Source organism: Schistocerca americana, chromosome 2 (assembly GCF_021461395.2).
Source record: "Schistocerca americana isolate TAMUIC-IGC-003095 chromosome 2, iqSchAmer2.1, whole genome shotgun sequence".
NCBI lineage: Eukaryota > Metazoa > Arthropoda > Insecta > Orthoptera > Acrididae > Schistocerca > Schistocerca americana.
The window spans coordinates 931599363-931624290 of record NC_060120.1 but is presented as its reverse complement, the minus strand read 5'-3'; the positions used below and the strand labels follow the sequence as shown (position 1 = coordinate 931624290).

The 24928-nt window shown below is 38.7% G+C and overlaps 1 protein-coding gene across 1 annotated transcript in view; it reads right to left on the bottom strand.

The window, feature by feature from the left end:
• LOC124595995 (zinc finger protein 2) overlaps nucleotides 1–5531 on the bottom strand; it is a 62957-nt gene extending 57426 nt beyond the window's left edge. Inside the window, exons 1-2 of the mRNA XM_047134941.1 lie at nucleotides 5212–5531; nucleotides 4280–4438 (exon numbers count right to left, since the gene is read on the bottom strand). Coding sequence (XP_046990897.1) covers nucleotides 4280–4438; nucleotides 5212–5346 — 294 coding nt within the window. The 5' untranslated portion in view covers nucleotides 5347–5531. The remainder of the gene's footprint in view (nucleotides 1–4279; nucleotides 4439–5211) is intronic.
• Between the last annotated feature and the right edge of the window lie 19397 nt (nucleotides 5532–24928).

The window sequence follows — 24928 nt, the reverse complement described above, 5'->3', positions numbered from 1 at the left end:
GGTTAAGAGCCATCTACCTCTCAAAGGTGTGGGGATGATAAAGCAGTGTAGCCCACAAATTGCGAATACAATACTTTAGTCATACAGTATTTGCGAATAAGAGCACTCACAGACCTGCAACGAACTTTATATGTAACTTCAAAGCTGTAGGAAATTTTCTCTTGCTAAGGACCTCCATAAAATGACAAAAGGATAGACGCTTAACACTTACCACATTTTCACTGTTCATGTACTAAAGCTTCCATATGGGGCACAAAGTTTTAATTTATAACTTCTTTATTACTAACTGTATTCATACCGCCAAAAATTATATCATCGTATGGCATGTAATTCGGGAGACATTAAATCACAAACACTGAGATCTGCGAAAAACTGCGGCGCCAGGCAAGTCATTTAAATTCATTACTTGGTCGCCACTACCTCTATTCACGACACCTTTTGCAGACAGGATCCACATCTGACTGTACGTACTTTCAAAAATTTATCATTGTACAACAAATGTTGTTGTTGTTGTAGTCTTCAGTCCAGAGACTGGTGTGATGCAGCTCTCCATGCTACTCTATCCTGTGCAAGCTACTTCATCTCCCAGTACCTACTGCAACCTACATCCTTCTGAATATGTTTAGTGTATTCATCTCTTGGTCTCCCTCTACGATTTTTACCCTCCACGCTGCCCTCCAATTGGTGATCCATTGATGCCTCAGAATATGTACAACACATAGTTCAGGAAAAATGACATCATAAAAACTGAGCTGGGTCGAAGTTGAGTGACTGCAGGAGGGTACAAGATGACATGGGGAAAATTTCTAGTTGATGTGATAATGGCCGTTTGCTCTAAATGTCGAAAAATGTAAGCTATTGCAGATGAGTTGAAAAACAAACCTATAGTGTTCGGATACAGCATTAGGGGTGTCCTGCTTGACACAGTCACGTCATTTACATATCTGGGCAGAACATTCCAAAGTGATATGAAATGGAACGAGCATACAAGGATTGTGGTAGGAAAGGCGACAGGTTGTCTTTGATTTATTGAGAGAATTCCGTAAAGGAGACCACATGTAGGACACTAGTGCAGCCTATTCTGGAGTACTGCTCGGGTGTTTGATATCAGTACCAGGTCGGATTTTAGGTAGACATCAAAGCAATTCAGAGATTTGTTATTGTTATGTTCAAACAATATTTAAGTCTTATGGATATGCTTCGAAACCCAAATGGGAATCCTTGGGGGGGGGGGGGGGGGGGGCAGACAATGTTCTTTCCGAGGAATACTACTGAGATAATTTAGAGAACTGGCATCTGAAGTTGACTGCAAAACAATTCTGTTGCCTCCAAATACACTGTGCATAAGGACCACAAAGATTATATACGAGAAATTAGGGCTCATACAGAGGGATATAGACAGTCATTTTTCTCACGTTCTGTTTGCATGTAGAACAGAAAAGAAAATGACTATCAGTGATACTGGGTACGCTCCGCCACGGGCCTTAAAGTGGATTGAGGAGTATCGATGTAGATGTAGGGCGGCTTGAAAGTGAAACTGCAGGGCCAAATTCACTAGACTTACAAATTAAATGTGTGTACAAGCACATGAAATATGTTAACTATATGTGAAATATATTTGAGATGTGCATATGCGGTCAGAGTCAAGGGTTAAAAGAACCATTTCAATCAAATCTGGTATTAATTATTTATAATATTTATTAGTTATGATCTGGAAAGAAATTCAGTAGTGGCGGGAACCACCAGCCTCCTACTCGGGTAAGGACGATGAAGTGGAGAATGAAAGGGGTGGAGGAGATGGGGATGTATAAGAGGAGGAGGAGGAGGAGGAGGAGGAGGAGGAGAGGGGCACAGAGAAGAGGCCAGAGGAGATGTACAGATATGGATGAAGGAGGCAATGAAATAGCTCTTAATCAGCCAATATAGCCAAGTCTTCATGGAACGTAATAAACTTTTCAAGTCATCCCAAAGCCAGAGCCTGAAATTGTAAAATCAGACACGAAGGAAAAATAATTACAGATACTAATAAGATTGGCAACATTTTTAATAAATAATATTTGCAGCTCCAATCCCGGTAATATCACAAATGAGAGTGGAAGGTAAAGCTCTGCCCCATACAAGAGCCACCCCTTAAATTCAAATAAGTGAATGAAAAGGAAATAGGCAGGATAATAAGCAACCTATGGAATAACTACTCGTCAAGTTGGGAATGTTTCTGTAATGTTGTGATTTAAAAAAAATAAAATAAAAAATAAAGAATTAGCTATTATAGTTACCCATCTGATCAACCAGAGTATCAGAGAACACACTTTTCCAAATGCATTGCAGTGGAGCACAGTGCATAAAAACGATCCAAGGAAGAGGTTCCACACTTTAGTCCCATTTCATTAATACTCGTCTTCAATACAGTATTTGCTACCCACCCATGATGATATTGCACTTGGCCTGCCACAATTGTTACCGGAAACATGCAGTGATGCTACTGTACACAAAAACCATATCAATTTTTTCAACTGTCATATACACTGTGGAAGTCTGAACAGCTTTACAAGCAAGTTGTCTGGTTGTTAGAACAGCAGAACATGTTATGTTGGGTTTCAAACGCACAGGTAAACACACCAGCTGACCAAAACACCCCCACTCCCAGGTGCAATAACACTGTTGTTGACTAATGCTTGTATTGCTGACATGACTTAATGGCTATTTCTTGAAAAAGAAGTTACTAACAGGTAGACAGCACGGCTTCCGAAAGGATCAACACTGCAACAGCAATCATAACTTGTGTAGTACCCAACAGCAGGCCACATTTCAAGACCTCACTAAAGACTTTGATTCAGTAAACTATGAGTTATTCTTAAATAAACTTGATTATTCAATATAAATGCCATATTCATGTAACTGCTTACTCAAAACCTAATTAACTGTAAGCCTTATAAAAAGCTGACTTGCAAAAACTATGATCTTGTCATGAGTTTCCAATCCAGATACAAAACAGTCACACAAGGCGTAGCCCAGTGATCAGTTGTTAGCACTTCACATATCCTAGTGTAAATAAATAAATGAATGCTATATAGAGCCACCTCTTAACTCCCAATCGGTAAGTTATGCGGACATCTTGCTGCTATTTGTTGACAAACAAAATGATGAACTATGTATCTCCAGGATCAAAATTTGAAGGTTATCATAAGTAAATCTTAGTTACTGTCACTAAAACTTCCAAATTCACACCAAACCTCTATCAATAATATAGGTGGAACTAACAAGACAGACACAGATGGATGCAGATTTCTACGTACTGGTGTATACCTAGATGAAAATCTATGATGAGTAAACCATACAAATTTTATATGAAATAAAATCTGTATTTCACTGCACCTAATCAGCCATTTGTCAAAAGTAATCTCCAATATGACACTAAAAAGTGTTTCTTATGGACAATTCCTGCACAGATTAATTATGTGATAGACATATGAGCTGTGCTGCTGATACACATATGAACACAGAATATTATCCCTGCAGACTAGGATACAGACTCCTACCGGGAAAATCTTTGTACATCATGAACACCTCACAGTTTGACAAAATTTAACAATATTATGAAAAGGATAGTTGCTACTCACCATATAGCAGAGATATTGAGTCGCAGATAGACACAACAAAAGTACTTTCAGAAAGTGAGCTTTCAGCCAACTAGGCCTTCATCGGAATTAGACAACAAACACAAAAAAACACCCCCACGCACACGACGACAGTCTAAGGCTATGGAAGCCATCAATTCAATTTCAGAATATTTAAAAAAAAAAAAAAAATGAACAATTAGAATGTGAATCCCTGACACACACACACACACACACACACACACACACACACACACAAAGAAGAGAGAGAGAATAAAAAATATTCCAGATCTAAAACAGTATACAACAATGATGACAAATAGGCCTACTTGTTCACATAACTTTTAATACATTATGCCATTTACAATTAGTTTCCTATCCGACACTTTAACTGTCAAGTTCACAAATGTGGCACCACACTCTCCCATCTATGAACATAGGTGACTCTTGACCCTTCAACTTTTATGATTATAAATGGCAAAACACATTTAAAAAATCAACTGTTTTGTTGTGTGTAACACACTTCGTAATAAATTACTAGTGCTCAGACCAATGTGTTACGTGTTAATCCATTAACATACAGTATTCACAGTAACCTAAAATGGAACTATTATTATTATTTTTAACTCTTCCCCTCCCATAAATAACAGAAAGCACCAAACCTCATCTCTCTGTCCATTCTCGACAGGTAACTGCTTCTCTGTTACATTCTTCAACATGTTCTCAGAATTCAGGCAACTCAATCGGAACTCGTAGAACATGTCCAACTTGTATGCACAGCGGTAACATATTTTCTTTGGAAGGGTATCTTCCTTTGATATCTGAAATCAAATACATTGACATTCAATGTACAAATCAGTTCTAAAATGTTTGGTGGTAGCCCTATCTTTAACAGATTTGATAATTTGTAACCTTCTTTCTCAGTAGGCCTAACAGTAACTGAAAAACCATGAAGCTATATTAACTGAGCCACATATTTTATACATACATAATTTCGTTTGTATCAGCAACTGTAGCTTATGTGTAAATCTGCTGTATGAGCATTGCATGAGGCTTCTAAATACAACAGAAAATGGCAGTGCTGTAAACTTCAAGTGAAATCAAAGTGATACAAGTGGGCATCAGCTAAAACGTCAGGTACATGCCATCCATCACTATGCTTCAAGACTTATCTGCTTTTTGTGGCCACTTATAAAGGAAAGCAGAAAGACAACACTGAATTGTAGGCGTCTAATGATTGTATAGCTGTGAGCTGAAACTGATAACTTGTTTTAAATAGTTCACATGTTGGAGTGTTATTCAAAACAATGAAAATAATCAAGAGACAAGTTACTTGAAATTACTAGTTACTTGAAGTTACTAGTTAACTGAATTTAATAGCAGGTGCTGCCCGAAGCCAGCTCCTGTAGCTACTCTTTTTCATACCTAAAGGTCTTTCATCACTAACTTCTCTATGCGGGATTTATAGGTGTATCGCCAGTAAACGCCTTCAATATCATGCTGAGCCCTATCACATACACATGTAGTTTGCATCCAACTGTAAAGGCATTTTCGCGTATTTCCCTATTTTCCCCTACAGAGCGTATATACTCACCATGATAGGTAAGCACGATTTAATTTTGAAGAGCAGCTGTCTTTGTTCCCCTTCCTTGTCAAATATGTGCATCCTCAGCCCACCGCCAGTCGTGCATAAACGACAAACTTCCGAAGAATTATACCCGGCGCTCATTTTGCATACACCAATTTCCACGACAAGCTATGTTACATAATTTTCGAAGTGCAAACAATTAAAACTAACACACAATCCCAAACGTTCATTACACCACACACCTACTACTACCACAACCCACTGCCACCATTTTAAGTCAGTGATGAAAACACTGCACTAAAAAATCGCCGGCTGTCGGCGCAATGCGGTGTCACAACGAACATTTTTTGTGTGTAAAGAAATACAGTAAATAGCTTCCAGTACAACCCTAAGAAGGATTTGAAAGTATTCAGAAACATGGAAAACAACATGTGCCAATAAGAAAGGTGACCTTTGCGGTGAGGACTAATGAGGATGTGAAAAATATTTATTTTTTACGGCTCGTCCATCATAGGTAGGTTTACAATAGAATCCCAGAAAATGCTGAGATAACTGTAAACAGTAGGTTGCTGTTACTATGTCTCTAGTATGGCAACTGCATACGAATAGTTCTCGAATATTTTAGTTAGTTACAATTGTGGGCTGGTTGATACCTACAATAATTATACAGCATAGGTCTTATGTAGGCTTAATCAAATCATATGACAAATCCTATTTGATATTGCTCCTACAATACGGTATGGAAGTTACCAAAGACTTGAAATTATTTTGAAACATCCATGCTACAATATTAAAATAGTTTAAAAACTTACAGCTTAGTATAGCAGAGATCTGCTCACTTACAATAACCCAGTTCTCTTGTTCATCGAATGAAAATCTGTCAATATTTACGACAAAACGTAATGTGCTATTACAACTTTACAGTTCGAAGTATGGCATTTTCTATTATCGTTTTGTGAGAACTGTTCCCCATGCAGTAAAGAAAATGTTTCGGCGTGGTAACAGCGCTGATTAAGATGCAGTTCTACACGAGTTTCTTGTATCTTCCGCAACAGCGTAATATTTCATATTCCTTGACTGAAAAGTTTGTATTTTGTAACTACAATGAGGTAACCCGACTATCTTGTTTCTATGAGAGATGGCGCATTTATCCTAGTACCGATATGTTATTTCCATCAAAGAATTTTCTGAAAACTGCTTTGTAGATTTTATTGTAATAGAAATTTCATTTTATTGAAGTTACCAAATAGGCCCTATCTATTTAGGCAGTAAACACAAACGAGACTCATGTTTCATAATAAGTTCCAACAACCCCTTCTGACAACTGTTCGTCAGAATTACAATTGATCATTTTTACTGTTTTATGAACAGTACAACTACGAAAAAGAATTACATCTATGACTCGATGTCACGTGAACATCAACAAATACAATTTATAAGTTGCTGTTGAGGCAATTCCTCAATACTCTTCTTCCACACTTTGGCGCCAACATTGGCGAATAGTTGTGAGATAGCACCCATATGTTGGAGCCAATATTCAGTTGAATTTGGATAGAGCCATCGTAAGCATGTCAAACGGCACTAACAGTGTTGGTCCAGAGTGTAAATCAGTGAAATAACACAACACTGGAAACTACACTGGCCCCAATGTTGTTACGGCTCCGTTGTTATCGGTATTTCGACCAAGCACCATTGGACGATGGGGCCAACACCGATACGTCGACCTTAGCTTGGTGCAAACGATGTTTGTTTCGGTTGTCGTTATGCAACTCGAGTTCTTTTCCTCGCTTGTACCACAGTCTAACACAACAGTCGCGACACTTCGCCTCGATTTGGTTGCCCAGCGCGCCAGCAGTACCCCAAGCGGCCAGTAACTTAAACTGTGACTTCGGCGCGATCGTGAAAGCGAATAGTGGTTGCCTATTTTGATTTCTACAGTGGTTTTTACAAGCGGGAGCGTTTGTAGCGCAATAAATTGCAGTAGCAACAGGTATAAGACATCAGAGCTGTCTTTTTTTTTTAGGTTATCTAAGGATCCTGAGAGATATATACCATCATGTTATGCTAAACTGTATCGTCGGGATTCACTTGCAAACTACATGTGTGTAATGATTAATGTTACGTTTTAGGAGCAAAAAATGACTAGTTAACAGCAGACGAGAAGACCTTTTGAAAAAAGACGCAGTTTACCTGTATAATAATATTAGGTTTTGTTCGCTACATTTCGAACAAAACCAGTTCATGAGCGCAGACAATAATAAACTTGTGTCGATTTTGACATCCCAAATACGCCACCTCGAGTGACGATGAAGAGGAAACTGCCACAAAAATTCGACAATCCATCTAAAGCTGTAAAATAGTCCTATGACACAGAAGCAGCCAGTTCAACTTTCCATATATCAGTGCCAGATTCGTGTGAATCGTCAACACAGACTTGCTTTGATGATAAAGTGGTTAGATTAAGTGCAGTTATTCATGTCTTACAAAAGTGTAATGTTTGGTATGTATTCCATTCACTTCTGTTGTTAGTCACTTAATTTTCCTTGCTTCCTTCGTGTGATGACATTATTTTGTTAACACTTTGTTCACTGACAGATTGTTTGAAAATTATTCAAATATTTGGTTTTGCATGAAATGTAATGTAATCAGCTCATTATAATGTTTTCAACATATTTCTCCCACTATTTGGGAGTTGCTTGTCCCAGTTATAATAATATAAAGATGAAGGTCATACTTGTGGCAACAGGCGACAATGTATAACACAATAGGCCTACTGAACGATAAATGAGCTGTCGATCGTTTTTGTACGTAGAGGAACATGTCTGTGTTTCTTACGTGTGAATCTGTGTGTTTATATTCCTTTGATATCAACGTTGTAAGCTGCAATTCTATCCAATGTCGCAAGTGTTTCTTCACGAATGTGTTGTAGCTTGCCACTCGATTCATGGTTTTTGTCCATACTTGCGCTTATTTTAGAATCATTTTTAGAAACGTACATGCCTTCTGATACTACACAAACCTTTGGAGGCAAGAAAATACCTCAAATATTTTGTAAATTAAGTAGGAAATGGATGCAAAAGAAACATTATGCTTACGACGCGTCTGACGTTTACCTTAGCGTCGCTCCATCTGTCAAACAGTAACAACTTTTACAGCAGTGAGTGTCGCGACTGTTATGATAGACTGTGCTTGTACTTCCCGGTTGATCTTTGAAAACACGGTGTCTCACGATCAGTGCAGTAACATGGATGTACTTCAGTTTTCGGGACCTTACCAGTAAGAAATACGTTGGTGGAATCCTACAATGAGGAACCACAAAAATCGCTATGTCAAAATGAATGTGTGGCAACCAAAGGGCTACACGATTGCTGAATCTCTTACCGGACTTGTATCCTCCCAGGGAGTAAATACAGGCACATATCTCAAGAAAAATTGGTTACTGATATATATACAGGGCGTTTCAAAAAGAAAGAGCAGATTTCAAACATTTATTTCTCAAAAACTACAAATGATAGAAACACAATTCCAACGGTCCTTCACTCAATATGAGTACCAAATGTTACACAACAAATATCAAAACTGTACCTCAATATGAGCACCATTTGTTACACGACAAATATCAAACCGGTATCTCATTTCTTGCCACACACGACGCAACTGGTCTTTAGTTACCGAATTCACGGCCGCAACAATTCGATGTCGTACCTCTTGAAGAGTAGCGGGCATAGGTGGGACATAAACACAGTCCTTTATGTACCCCCACAAATAAAAATCACAGAGAGTAAGGTCTGGTGACCTGGGAGGCCACAGACGATGACATTGATCTTGTGCTCCTGCTCTTCCAATCCACCGTCCTGGAATGGTGTTATTTAGGTACTGTCGTACAGGTTCAGAGAAGTGTGGTGGGGCGCCATCTTGCATGAAGATGAAGTGATTTGAATCTTCCTGAAGTTGAGGAAATAGCCAGTTTTCTAACATGTCCAGGTAAATGGTTCCTGTGATAGTTTTCTCCATGAAAAAGAAAGGTCCATAAACTTTGTTTACCGAAATTGCACAAAAGACGTTAACCTTTGGTGAGTCTCTTTCATGTTGAATAACGTCCCTCGGAGTTTCACTCGCCCAAATTCGTACGTTATGCCGATTAACTTTACCAGAAATGTGAAACGTTGATTCATCTGAAAAAATTAATCGTTCGGCAAAATTGTCCTCTTCCATGTCCTGTAGAATTGCAGTTGAAAATTCGAACCTTTTGTTGTGGTCGTCAGGACGCAATGCTTGCAATAACTGCAGTTTGTACGGCTTCATGTGCAGACGGTTACTCAGAACGCGCCATACCGTTGTTTTAGACATGTTTAGTTCGTGACTTGCCCGTGCCGTGGATTTTCTAGGGCTCCTTTCGTAAGCTGCACGGACACGCTCGACATTTTCATCCGATGTGCGTGGACGACCCGTGCTTTTTCGCTTGCAGATGCAACCATCTTCTACGAATCTGTGATGCCACTCATAAATTTGCTTATGACGAGGCGGCTGTTTGTTGAATTGACGGCGGAATGCACGTTGCACACCAACAATGGACTCTAACTTTGCAAATTGCAGCACACAAAATGATCGTTCCTGTGGTGTCGTCGCCATTTTCCTACAAACAAACGCCAGCGCCACTGCGGATTTGCATGGAACTTCTGCGCGGACCATTGAAAAACTTTGAACCTTTCTCTGACAAGAAACGTTTGAATTGTGTTTCTATCATTTGTAGTTTTTGAGAAATAAATGTTTGAAATCTGCTCTTTCTTTTTGAAACGCCCTGTATTCTGTAACAGTGCTGTGTTTTGTGAGCATTGATGTATTTGCAGCAATTACTAGTGCAGTAATGCTTGTTTCATCTAAGTTCTTTTCACATACCTTAAACCAGATGTTATTCTGAGAATTCAGGGCCTGTAGAGAATCCTGACAAAGGCTGGCATTATAGTTTAACATCTGCAAAACGTCAGGAGCATAAGGTCGTAAGTACTTGTTGTGACTGAAAGCTTATCGGTATTTGCTTTATGGAAGGTACGGTAAATTATGTCTTTTTCGTGATTGTTATAAAGTAAGTGATTTGGTTTTTGAAAAGTTGCAGTAGGTAGTACTACAATAATTTTTTTCATTTTTTATTTTACAGTGACAAAATACAGTTATTCACATTCACAACCACAAATGCTCCAGTCACGATCTGTCAGTCAGACATGCTTACGTCGGCTCTATACAAATTCAACTCAGTGTTGGCTCCAAATGTGTGGATGCTGTCCTATGACTATTCGCCAATGCTGGCATGAATGTGTGGACGAAGAGTGAGGATGTATTGAGGGAACTATCTAAACAACAACTTGTTAATATTTGTTGTTGTTGACATGATACTGAACCATAGGTGAAACTCTTTTTCACAGCTGGACTGTAGAGAACACAGTAAGAATAATCAATCATGATTATGGCAAACAGTTGTGAAGGGGTTGCTGGAACTCTTGTGAAACCTCAGTTCTCGTTTGTTTGTTGTGCCTAAATATATACTCGGTAACATGCACAAAATAAAATTACTGATAAATGAAAATTCCTCAAAACAGCTGAAACGGCGTTTTCAGGAAGTTCTTTCATGCAAATAATGTATCAGTAGTAGGATAAACATGGGGGTTACATACGCCACCTCTCATAGAAGAAAGATAGTGGGCATATCTTATTGTTGTCACAATATGGAAGCTCTTATATCAAGGAATATTTAGTATTGTGTCCCTGTCGAAGCTGTAAGGAACTTGTGTAAAACGGAGTCTTATTATGGAGCACTGAATACACTGTGTTAACACACTGAAATATTTTCTCTAATGCACTGCAATGTAGGTCAAGTCAAACAATGCAATATTATGCATCTCAAAGGGATACAGTTTCACAAGGAGTCCCTCATGGCTCAATCTTAGGGTTAGTCTTGTTTCTCTTTCATGTAAGTGATTTACCTCCCAATATCAGTAGCCAAGCAGTCATGTTTGACGATGACACTTAAGTACTTTTTGAAAAAGGAAATGTGAGAGAAATTTTGGGTGCTGTAACAAATGCACTAAACAGTATAGAGACATTGTTTCAACAAAATGGTCTGAAACTTAATATTTCAAAAACTCTGTTTACTCAGTTTAAAACCAACAGACCAAAAATTAATGAGATCAGTCTCATTTGTAAAATTCGAGTTGTGGAAGAAGCAAAGTCCATCAGATTCTTGGGACTAAACTTGGGCAAAAATCTGAGCTGGCAAGCACATACAGGTTATTTAGTTACTAAATGAAACATTGTTGCTTTTTCAGAGGTCATTCTATCTGGTGTAACTGACATAAATAGCAGGAAAGTGGTGTACCACAGTTACTTTGAATCCATAATTAGATATGGTTTAATTTTTGGTGGGAATTCAAACTACATGTAACATCAAAAAAAGCACTAACTTGTTCTGTATCTTTCTGTCTTAACTTGACAGTTGTCCTTACTTTTCTTGCACTTATCACTGTATACTTGGTTTTTTCTTATTAATTATCATTCCAAAATCCTCACAGGTCTTATTTAATTGTTTTAACATTCCAGTCATAGTTGTTTCACTCTCTGCCAATAGCATTGTATCATCTGCAAATCGAATACATTCTGTCCTCTTACCACCAAACCATACTCCACTATTTTGTTTCAAATATCTCCGAATAATATGCTCCACATATATATGAGGAGAGGTATATGCTTTTAATTAGTCTTCTATCCCTTCCGTAGATACCATTCTTTCTTAGAATATCTATTAATTTATTCCATTACTCTCTAGCAAAAGCTCTTTCTAAGTCAATGAAAACAGTGTAAATTTCTCTTCCACTTCCTCCATACTGCTCCTCTGCAATGCTTTTTTCAGTCTTCTGTGAAGTTTTCTGTTTTTCACATTTAATAAAACTTTAGCTGCATAAGGAATCAAACTTATTGCTCTAAAATCCTCACATTTCTTGTCATTCCGTTTTTCTCAATCAGTATCATTACTGCTTATTACACAGATATGTTAACTCTTTCAGACCACTACTGCCAAGGCTTGTAAACAACTCTGCTGGCTATCCATCGATTCCACTTACTTTATGATTCTTCATGTCTGTTAAAGCCCTTCCTACTTCTCCTTCCAAGATGCAGCATCCTTTGTCCTGTTCTATAATTCTAGTCTTCCTTTCTAATTCAATAGCTTTTGGTTTTTGATTAGCCTCATCTAGGCACTCTACATATTCTTGCCAGCTCTCCAACAGTTCCTCCTTTTTATGAACTGCAGTATCATCACTTCTTTCTATTCCCATACTTGTCCTGCTTTTCTTTGCTTCAAAGACTAGGTCAGCAGCTATCCTGTACATCATTTGATGTTTCCCTTCCTTTTTCTAGTTGCTCTATTTCTTTACGCCTCTCTTTGATCCATGTCTCCCTTGTCTGTTCTCTTTTTCTCCTTAACTCACTATTCAGTTTTCTGTACATCCTTTTTCCTCCCTCAATTCCTATTGTCTTCCATTTCCTTCTTAACTACTATTGTCTTGTTGTGCATTTTTCGTTATTCTTTACAATTTTCTCACCCCTACAACTTCTTCTGCAGATTTCTTAGGGTTTTGACTCATCCTCTTCCATTTCTGATTTGCATTCTCTTCACTGGGCTCTCTAACCCATTTTGACATAAATATCTTTGTTGGATGTGAGGTCCGCCAGTTATGCAAAACACCATTTTTCTCATTACCCAAACATGTTTCAGCACTACTGCGCAATCATCTGCGGGTTTTCATTTTTAGTTATTCTGCAATGTGAACATTTTTGTTAAATGATTATAAAAAATTATGTGTATTTTTAGTTCAAACAACAGATTGTTTCTTTTTCTAAATACCTTTACATTTGGTGTGCATGAATTTTCTGGATCACTTGTGTGTTAATAACTACAGGTAGCTAGTCATCTGCAACCAAACGATGTTGATGAGAATTTTTTTTTTTTGCTGCGAGTTAACCTATCTTCTAGAATGTAATTCAGTTTTTCATGATGTTTTCGTTCCTATATTCGTTTTTACTTACGTTTTCGTGTGGCAAGTACTTCCATTCTCCACATAATGCTGTGGTGTTGCGATGCACACATAACTGTAACAAGTATTTTTCACAAATAACGTGGTAAAACACTTTTCACTTCCCCAGAACACAATGTGATTGTCGTTTGTGATGTGTTCCAGCCCAGTGTTCATTTGCTCACCAGAGTGTTCGGCGCCAAATTTGATTTTTGTGTGCATTTTATGTTTGTGTGTGTGTGTGTGTGTGTGTGTGTGTGTGTGTGTGTGTGTGTGCATGTGTGCATGTGTGTGCATGAGTGTGTGTTTTCTGTGCGCTTCTTAGCTGTGTGTGTTTACTTTTATATGGTATTCCTTTCCAGATTTTAGTTTCTCTATTTTTTGTGTATGTGCTTCTTTTGTAAAGTTCCTTCAATGTGTTAAATAGTATGCCCTTGCAGAGTGTAATGTATTCGTACACACACACAAGTCCTCACTCAGCACAGAACAACACAAAACACAAACAATGACCACACACAAGACACAACAGAGCAACAACACACACACAAAACGAAATGGCACATACTCACCTACAATAACAAGATTGTTCACAGAATAGGCAACATATAAAAGAAACAGAGACTCCAAATAGGATACAGGACAGAGAACACAACACAGAAAAAGATCAGAACACAAGAAACACACATGGATAAATTTAACAGATCAGGAATATATGAACTCACATGCAACACTTTCCAGTCAGTGTGCATAGGACAAACATGCAGAAACTTCAAAACAAGATTTCAGAACATATCAGAGCTTTAAAAAGCAATAGCTACCATAGCACATTTGCTGACCACCTTGTAGGCAACGATCACCACCCAACCACAATAGTAACAGACCTAAGAATACTACAAAACCAGCCACAGCCTATACAGCAAACTGACAAATGAGGAAAACTTCCATATACAGAAGGCAATAGCAGAAGGAAAATAGGTCTTAAACGAATACACTACACTCTGCAAGGCACACTATTTAACACATTAAAGGAACTTTACAAATAAACACACACACACACACACACACACACACACACACACACACACACACACACACACACACACACACACTCACGCACACACAGACACACAAAGATAAAATGCAAACAAAATTCAAATTTGGCGCCGAACTCTCTGGTTAACAAATGAACACTGACTGGGCTGGGACACATAACAAACGACAGTCGCATTGTGTTCTGGGGAAGTGAAAAGTGTTTTACTACGTTCTTTGTGAAAAATACTTGTTATAATTACGTGTGCATCATAACATCTCAGCCTTATGTGGAGAATGGAAGTACTTGCCACATGAAAACTTAAGTAAAAACGAATATAGGCACGAAAACATCGTGAAAAACTGAATTACATTCTAGAAGATAGGTTAACTCTCAGCAAAAAAAAAAAATTCTCATCAATATCGATTGGTTGCAGATGACAAGCTACTTTTAGTAATTAACACACAAGTGATCCAGAAAATTCATGCACATCAAATGTAAAGGTATTTACAAAAGAAACAATCCGTTATTTGAACTAAAAATACATATAATCTTATAATCATTTAGCAAAAATGTTCACATTGCAGAATAAATAAAAACGAAAACCCACTGGTGACGGCACAGTGGTGCCAAAACATGTTTGTGTAATGAGAAAAATGGTGTTTTGTATAACTGGTGGACCTCACATCCAACAATTTTAACTGCAAACACGGCCAATACAAGGAGCTGCAAATCAGAATGATGGATATAAATATCTTTTCCCACTCAGCATCCTAACCTTCTTCCCTTAGTCCCTCTAGGTCGAAGTTTTTTGCTGACTTTCGTCTTGCCATTCTCTTCAACTTTATTTCCAAGTCTGCCACCGCCAAGTTTTGGTCCAAAACTATGTGTGCTCCACGGTATATTTTGGTATTCTTGAGGCAGTTTTTGTTCCTCTTCTGAATTAGGATATAAACAATTTTGTATCTTTCGTCATTCAACCTGGATATCCTTGTATATCTTTGTCTTCTATGGTGTTCAAACGAAGTGTTTCCAACTGCAAGAGAATTTTTGTCTGCAGAAATTAACCATCCTTTCATCCCTGTCGTTCCTATTTTCCAGTTCCAATCTTCCAACAACTCCCACTTCTTTTCCCTCCCCTACCACTGCATTCAAATACCCCATTATGATGATGCAGGTGTTTCTTTTTTCTTTAGCCATGATTTCTTCAATCTTCTCATGATATTTCTCTACTTTCTCATCAGCGTGTTGACTTGTAAACATGAATATATGGATTAGAACAACATCTTTCTTGTCATTTCTCAAATTCATCTTCATCAGTTTTTCATCTATGTACTCCACTTTCATCAGCCACATTCCTATCACAATTGCCTTGCCATAGCTGCCACTCTTCTCCCTGCCCAAGTAAAACTACACTCCTGGAAATGGAAAAAAGAACACATTGACACCGGTGTGTCAGACCCACCATACTTGCTCCGGACACTGCGAGAGGGCTGTACAAGCAATGATCACACGCACGGCACAGCGGACACACCAGGAACCGCGGTCTTGGCCGTCGAATGGCGCTAGCTGCGCAGCATTTGTGCACCGCCGCCGTCAGTGTCAGCCAGTTTGCAGTGGCATACGGAGCTCCATCGCAGTCTTTAACACTGGTAGCATGCCGCGACAGTGTGGACGTGAACCGTATGTGCAGTTGACGGACTTTGAGCGAGGGCGTATAGTGGGCATGCGGGAGGCCGGGTGGACGTACCGCCGAATTGCTCAACACGTGGGGCGTGAGGTCTCCACAGTACATCGATGTTGTCGCCAGTGGTCGGCGGAAGGTGCACGTGCCCGTCGACCTGGGACCGGACCGCAGCGACGCACGGATGCACGCCAAGACCGTAGGATCCTACGCAGTGCCGTAGGGGACCGCACCGCCACTTCCCAGCAAATTAGGGACACTGTTGCTCCTGGGGTATCGGCGAGGACCATTCGCAACCGTCTCCATGAAGCTGGGCTATGGTCCCGCACACCGTTAGGCCGTCTTCCGCTCACGCCCCAACATCGTGCAGCCCGCCTCCAGTGGTGTCGCGACAGGCGTGAATGGAGGGACGAATGGAGACGTGTCGTCTTCAGCGATGAGAGTCGCTTCTGCCTTGGTGCCAATGATGGTCGTATGCGTGTTTGGCGCCGTGCAGGTGAGCGCCACAATCAGGACTGCATACGACCGAGGCACACAGGGCCAACACCCGGCATCATGGTGTGGGGAGCGATCTCCTACACTGGCCGTACACCACTGGTGATCGTCGAGGGGACACTGAATAGTGCACGGTACATTCAAACCGTCATCGAACCCATCGTTCTACCATTCCTAGACCGGCAAGGGAACTTGCTGTTCCAACAGGACAATGCACGACCGCATGTATGCCGTGCCACCCAACGTGCTCTAGAAGGTGTAAGTCAACTACCCTGGCCAGCAAGATCTCCGGATCTGTCCCCCATTGAGCATGTTTGGGACTGGATGAAGCGTCGTCTCATGCGGTCTGCACGTCCAGCACGAACGCTGGTCCAACTGAGGCGCCAGGTGGAAATGGCATGGCAAGCCGTTCCACAGGACTACGTCCAGCATCTCTACGATCGTCTCCATGGGAGAATAGCAGCCTGCATTGCTGCGAAAGGTGGATATACACTGTACTAGTGCCGACATTGTGCATGCTCTGTTGCCTGTGTCTATGCGCCTGTGGTTCTGTCAGTGTGATCATGTGATGTATCTGACCCCAGGAATGTGTCAATAAAGTTTCTCCTTCCTGGGACAATGAATTCACGGTGTTCTTATTTCAATTTTCAGGAGTGTATTTCCATTCTTCATGTCCAACTCTTCCTTATTCTCCCATCTCACTTCACACATATCTGATACATCCAGTCTACTCTTCATCATTTCCTTTTGGCATTTTCCAGCTTGCCAGCCTGCAATAGTGTGGGTTGCATTTTGTGTTCCAATCCTTAATGCCTGTTTCCTCTTCCTGCTTTGTTTCCTCTTTCCTTCTTCACCCTCCCCCAGTGCTTCTGTATTTGATATTGATGTAACGCCCTCCGAGAAATCAAACTGAGGAGAAGTTTTACCTGTGGATTCTTTTACAAAGAGAGTATAAAATGGTTCCCTGTAGAAAAAATAATGTGGTAGTATCCCATTCCTTTGCACACAGGCAGATGGTTATTTTACTATTGTTTAATGAAACAGTGCTTTAGCTCATACAATGTAAATTAATTCCTCCATTGTTCAATTAAACTAAGATTAAATGGTGATTTTGCTCATAAATGTTTATCTTGGTAACAAAGACAGCCATTCTTTATATGCATACAAAGTACACCATGCAATCACTTGTATTAAGAAAAATTGTGTGCTCACATGAGGGTTAAAATTTTACCAACGGACACCCAAGTACAAGTGAATAAAGGTCTATAACTAACTCACCAGTACAGATGTACTGAACGCAGAGTTAGGTTTGTTGAAGTGACACCTGTAAGGTACCCTGGTGGAAAAATGCTACTATTCAAGTCAGGAATTTATGAATGATGAGATGATTACTTGAGCAGTGTGAATGTTTAATATCATAGTGTTATGTATGAAATAATATTTGGAAAATTTATACACAAAGTACTGGTACATCATGAGGAAAACAGTTCAATATTATTACTATGTTTAACATAAACCAGTGTTGGTAAAATTAGTTTTAGAAAATTATATAACTGTGTGTATCATAAGTCCAAAATTGACGTTCTCCTGTACAATAGAAAGAAATAATCTGTAGACTGTATGTTATGAGATGAATAAAATGCAAATACAAAAAACAAATACACGGAGAAGGACAGCAGAATCGCACACTGCAAACAATATGCATACGGGGTATACAGTATTACATACATACATAGTGTACAATTTTATAACGTTATTTACAGTATGATACATCTTTTACATAACTTATAGCTTTAGAAATTCAATTAAATTGTATATAGTGTGATTTATGAAGAATTGTTTCAGTTTCCTCTTGAGTATATGAAGGTTATCAATGTCCTTTCTTTATATTCAATGCAAGCTAATTGTTAGCTTTTATTTCAAACTGGATAGCTCCTTTTTGCATTATATTGAGAGTTACTGAGTTTTTATGAAGGTTTTGCTTCTACTTTGTGTCTTGATTGTGACTGTCATGATTAGTTGGGAAAATTTTTGTTGTTTTTGATTACAAATATCATCAGTGAATAGATATATGGATTTGTGAATGTCAGTATCCCAAAGGTCTTGAATAGGTTCTACAGGATGTCCAATTTTTAACACTGCAGATCAACTTCACAGTTCTTTTTCGTATTTTAAGACTTTTTCCATTTTTGCAGCCTTTCTCCAAAATGTTATACCATACGAGATCACAGAGTGGAAGTACGCAAAATACAAAAACATTATTATTTCCCTACCAACACAGGGTGAAATAGTTCTTAGAGTAAAGCATGCAGAACTTTGTTTCTTGATCAGGTGATCAATATGTTCAGTCCATCTTAACTGATAATCTGCTCATACGCCTAGAAATATTAAGTGGGGAGTTTCATTTCCTGACCATTGGTATCAATTTAAGAATCTTGTCGCTTATTTGCTATCTGAAACTGCATTAGATTTGATGTCCAGAGATTTACTGACAGACTGCTTGCTATAAATCATTTCTATACTTTGTGTGTTATTGTTTTAGTTGTGATCTATTTTGAGAACTTCACAGCTTTGGTAAGGGTAATTGAGTCAGCAAAATTCAGTATATTTACCTTGTTATTTACTGATGCTGGGCAGACATTAACTTACATGAAGAAGACCAGCAGTCCAAGGATCGAACTTTGAGGAATACCACACTTAATAGTTCCTCACTGATTTTATTGGTTCATCTGCATCTGTTAGGACAACTCTTCGTTTCTTGCTGTGTAATCAAGAATATAACCAAGTTTGTGACTGGCATCTGATGTGATAGCGTAAGAATTTTTGTACTAATTTGTTATGTTTTACATTGTTAAAATCTTTATTTTTACACATTTTACCATTATTAACAGTGAACAATTACTGTCTCTACAGATGCAAATTGAAATATGCACATGGAGGGAAAGTTACTTTTCATAGGCAAGTACCATAAAAGTCAAATTATGGTTATTTCATCAGTAATTTTTCTTTATTTGTCGAAAAATATCTATATATGATGTAATAAAAAATTGATATTGTAGGTGTAATTTATGTGACTGCATAGAGTGATAGCGTGCTGTCACTCAGTCTGTTATGTATGCAATCTAGAACTATATTCATGTACTTATTATAAAGATTTCCAAATGTTTATCTTTATTATAAAGCAGTCACAACAGGATATACTAGTACTTATGTCAGGGAGAATTATTATCTGCAGTTAATATTTTTTTTTCCCTAAGCATGAACCATGATTACAATTGCAGAACAAGAAAATAAAAATGGAAAATTTTGTTCCTAAAATGATTCAAAGTGTGTTAAGAACACTTTACACATGACCATTTTCATTTGGAGAGGTTTATTGATTTATGTTTGTGTGTGTGTGTGTGTGTGTGTGTGTGTGTGTGTGTGTGTGTGTGTGTGTGGGTGGATGGGTGAGAATTGTTGTCTATTCGTACCATAATATACATAATCTATATAATTTAAGTACAGGAGACATGTCAAATATTTGTAGTAAAATGTTTTTGTTGCACATTTATTGAGCTCTTATCTAATAACTCTTCTGATATGGGTGTCAATAAATGTACCAATAAATATGGGAAAATGTAAAATATTCTTGTGTATTTGCTATTATAAAGAAAAAAGTTAATAAAGACCATAGATAAAGAGAAATTAACAAGCATAAATGGTTAATTTGTTGCATCTCATAGCTCTAAGCCAAACTAATTCCAGACACTGAATGCAAACATTATGTCTATGAAACATATGTACATAGGTACACCACTTTCATCTATTCTAGAGATGTAATGTCAAAAATGTACAGAGCTCTAATGGTCAAATCATATTCCATACTGAAGTTGCCTTGAAAGCTATGTGTATGTAATCTTACAGGTTTTCTTGTTATTGGATATCTTAGGAGGCAGATGTAATGTCAATATTGTTTAGTTATTTCTGTGCAGTCTCTCCAGAGGGACTGCACTGCACTGCTAGTAAGATCATCTATACTTTGCAAAGGTGCATGGATGTTAAATGTTAATCGTGAGGAGAGGAGACAGGAAGTGTTGTGGTGGTAAGCTTGTACAGGAAGGATGCAAAACATGGTGCTCTTGGGAATCATTTTATTGATCTGATGGAAGATATTATTATTACAAAAGGAATATCTCTATGCATTGAATGATGAGATTGGGATTTAAGATAAGGAATGACAGCATTTTACTTTATTGTGGCAGCATTATTTTGGCATTTCTGGTTTAACACAGGAATTTCTTGTTATTTTTATAAAGCTTTGTCATAGCCAATGCTAATAGATTTGAAAGGACAAAAAGAATTTAATAATTAGTTTGAGGACTTTTTGTTAGAATATTTTATTCATGTTGAGTTACATTTTTTGTATTTCTCCAGTGGTAACCTACATAATTGTTATTTGTAATGAAATATTTTCTTATTGCTTGCTAGGCCATCAACGGTGAAATTTTGCAAGCAGAGTAGTGTTAAGAAATGTTTGAGGTGAATTTTTTTAATACAGCTTCTCGTGAAGAATTTTTGTCTATAGAGTAACTCAGATTATCCTTCATCATTATCCAGCTCCCATTACCAGCTGAACATTCTTTTCTTAGAGAGATAAATTTAATGACAACCAAGTTGTTGTTGTTTTTTGGGGGAAGAGACCAAATTGTGAGGTCATTGGTCTCATCAGATTAGGGAAGGATGGGGATGGAAGTCAGCCGTGTGCTTTCAAAGAAACCATCCTGGCATTTGCCTGGAGTGATTTAGGAAAATCATGGAAAACCTAAATCAGGATGGCAGGACGTGGGATTGAACCGTCGCCCTCCCGAATGCGAGTCCAGTGTGCTAAGCACTGCGCCATCGCGCTCGGTAATGAGACCCAGGTTTGCATTGAATATTTAAGAGATTGCAACGTACTATCGCAATTCACTGTAGTTAGTACCAGTTCAGAAACTGAGATGCGCCTTTTCTCATTTGTCTAGGAGAGCAGATGCACAACGTTTTTCATTGCAATACAGATAAGCCAAATACAGAATATAAGAGTTTTCAATTTCAAAGAGTCAATTAACAGTGTCGAGTTTAATTATTCTCATTAAAGTTCAGAGACCTTTTTTTAAATACAACAGACAGTGTTAGTTCAGACAAGGCATATGTCATTTACTTTCTCACAGTCGGATTTGCTTCTCATTCTCACAGACAGGTTTAGTTTTTAACTGTAAATGTGAGGTTAGCTTATGCACATATTTGTTTTCTATGAATGGACTTTTTTGTATGCAGCAGCTTAGATTCATAAAGAGACTATACACTCAGAAAGAGACAATCCAGAAGTTATGCAAATAGGTGCACATTCAGAGAATCTTCTTTATCTTTTAAATGTATTATGATAACTTTCAACCTCATATGGATGGCAGTGTGCATTGGTAATATAAAGCTTGTATAGTGCATCTGAATGCTCATTCTGTAACATAGGCATCTTGAAGGGGGTGGGATGGGGAGTGATGCACTTGTCCCCCTGCCCTACAATCTGGAGTGCATAGTCTTCTTTCTTTACAGAATTCTCATGCATCATGGATGACCATCAGTTCTGTGGGATATAGTACATTTTTTGTCACCTATAAAATTAGTTCTTTTCTTGAAACCGATTAGTTCGTTTATATCAAAAGTGGAAATTGTAGAATCCTGTCACCCCCCCTCCTCTCTATCATTTGATAAATTCCTGCAGAAGTCCATACTTATGGATATGCCTGTTCTATGGTCTTTTGACATACTTTTCATAGTGGTCATCATTTGAAGGGAAACACTGTCATTCACTTTAACTCCAATTCTCTCATTTTGATTGGCCAAATTTTGAGAAATTAAATCACTGCAACATCCATTCATTGAAAAGATCATGTAATTCTGCAGATTTATCAACAGTCTAATTCACTGGTAATGTGTATTAGGAAATTTCGTTGTTTTATCCTGCTACACAACTTTAGACTATATTTCTGAGTATTTTTAATTTTTTTCTTGATACATCAATGGAGTAAGCTTTCTTTATTTCTAATTTGTAGAAAAAATTATTTTAACTACATCACATTCCCTGATTACACGTCTTCACCTGTATTACAAAAAGAGACAACCTTAAATGAAACACTTTTTTAGCCTGATCTCGTAGCAGACTTTTTTTGTGTCTTTGTGCATATAAAGCCGCATTATCTCCTGATGACCTACATTTCATTGTGGCATGTGACAAAACATTGGTTCTTTCTTTATTTCACTATGACGAAGGGTATGAGGGCCAATATTAGGGTCCTTAATCCTATTTCTGCATTGCTGTGCTAAAACACAGTTGTTATTTACCAATGTCCTAACCTGGGTCGAGGTTCCATGGTGCCAATACGTTGTAGCTGCCTGAGTGTCACACAAGTCTGTTTTATCTTGTTATGAAGTGTTGTAGAATGACTCTGAATTGCCTCTTAACAGTTCCCCCCTAAGAGCCACTGCAGACATGTGTTTTGTGTTACTTGTAATGTCGTGTAGGACGTTTTGCTGTCTAAGTCACAGACAGAATTTTCATAGAGCATTTTTGAAAGCGTATTACTCATATAGTCTTGGTTTCGTGACCATGTTTAGTTTGCTGCTAATAAAGAATGGGATAAGTTTCCTCACCATTCCCAGTAAGTCCTCCACAGGTTTGTGAAAAACCGTTGCCTGTCGAAAGTCACTCTAAATACCGGACTGCTGCAAGTTTCTGCTGTACAGTTGAGGAGTTTTACGCAAAGCTGCTCTTTTTCTGTTAAAACTAATGGTCGTCGTCTTGTTGGGACTCATTTTCCCCCGTATTTTTTTTACACCAGTCTGTCGTAATGTGTCAATGGCATTGAAGTCGTCGAATGGTGGTTTCATTAACTCTCCCTGTCGTCAAAAACGTTGAGTTCTCAAAGAAATATGTTGTCTGGGTGGGCGGTGTGTTTGGGATGTCACTGATGTAAATTGTAAATAGAGTAGATGACAACAGCGAGACTTGCGGCAGCGCGGCGCTTGATATCAGGTTACTGACCTTCGACATACACTTAGAGCCGTCTACTGTGGAGAAAGGTCAACACCAAAGACAGCAGCCATCGATCTGGTGTACTAATTGAAGATGTCTGTCACGTGAGCCTCAGAAGTTGCAGTTCCGCCGAAACTTTTGGTTGAAACTCGGACAGTTGCGTCCTGAGTTGTTGGTTTTTCAATTTGCTTCTTAATCAAACGTTGAAAACCTTTGTTCACGCTGGTGAGAAAGCTAATGAGATAGTGCTTAATCGCTTATGTGAGGCCTCTGATTCTCTTTGGGATTGCTACGCAGCATCCAGGAAGTAAAGGGATTAGATGGGGTCAGTAATAGTAGCGACTTCCTCGGGAAGTTCTTGAACTGTTTACTTATGATTTTGCGGGGACCAGACGCCTTTTCATTGTTCGACTTAGGAAGAATAGTTTTCACTTCCGATGGTGGTGTGAGTAGCGGTTGTGCAGAGTAGTTTTCACTTTTGATAGTGTTGTGAGCGTGGCTGTACCTATATTTCGTTGATCTGAATGCGCTCTGACAGTTGTTACGTTGTAAACTTGTATTATCGTTCCAGTAATTTCGGTGATTCTTGGAGTAAAGACGACTGTGCCTCAAACATCGTGGCGAAGGTGTCTGCTTTGCACAGAGTATCTGCAGAAAGGTCTCGATGTGTAAGAACTGGATTTTTTGGAGTCTTCTTTGCTTGTATCTTCTTAACAAGCTTCCTTCCAGCCTAAGTCTACATTGAAAAGGTCGACATTTTGTCTTCCCACTTTTCTGTCTTTCTCCCGGGGAGGCGTCTTCGTGGCTCCCTACGTAGGCAGTGCATTGCTCAACGGTATCTGGGGTCTCTTGTCTTCTGTCAAAGTTTCTGGTAACTTCTCTTTTGGATTCTTTCAGTTCTTTGAGTGTGGCAAGGGATCTTGATAGACTGTGTCGTGGATGACTATCATGGGCGGCAGTTTGTCTGCCTATTTGATTGTGGCGGTAAGGTAATATATTGGCTAGTCTATCTTTTCTGCAGTGCTGACAGTGAGTATGGGCCTGCTGTTGTTGAAACTGGTCCCAGTTTGTTTCCTTATATGCACGTCACCTTGGGAAAGTGGTAACTAGACCGGATTCTGGTCGACGTAAGGCTATTAATCGATTGCAATTCCCATCTGTTCCGATGTTATGTATGAATGCATGCTCTCGTGGTGATATCCATTAATAAAATATTCTTGGGTTTCAAGCAGCATCAATCAATTGGTTAACTACCCACGAGCTTTCGGCAGAGATCTCCTCTGCCAGTGCCAAGTGGTTCTCTGTCATTTGAATACCGCCGTGATCACATAGCCGCGCTGCCCAGTCCCGCATCATGTATAGCAATGTTTTGGTGGCGCGGCCGCATGCCCATT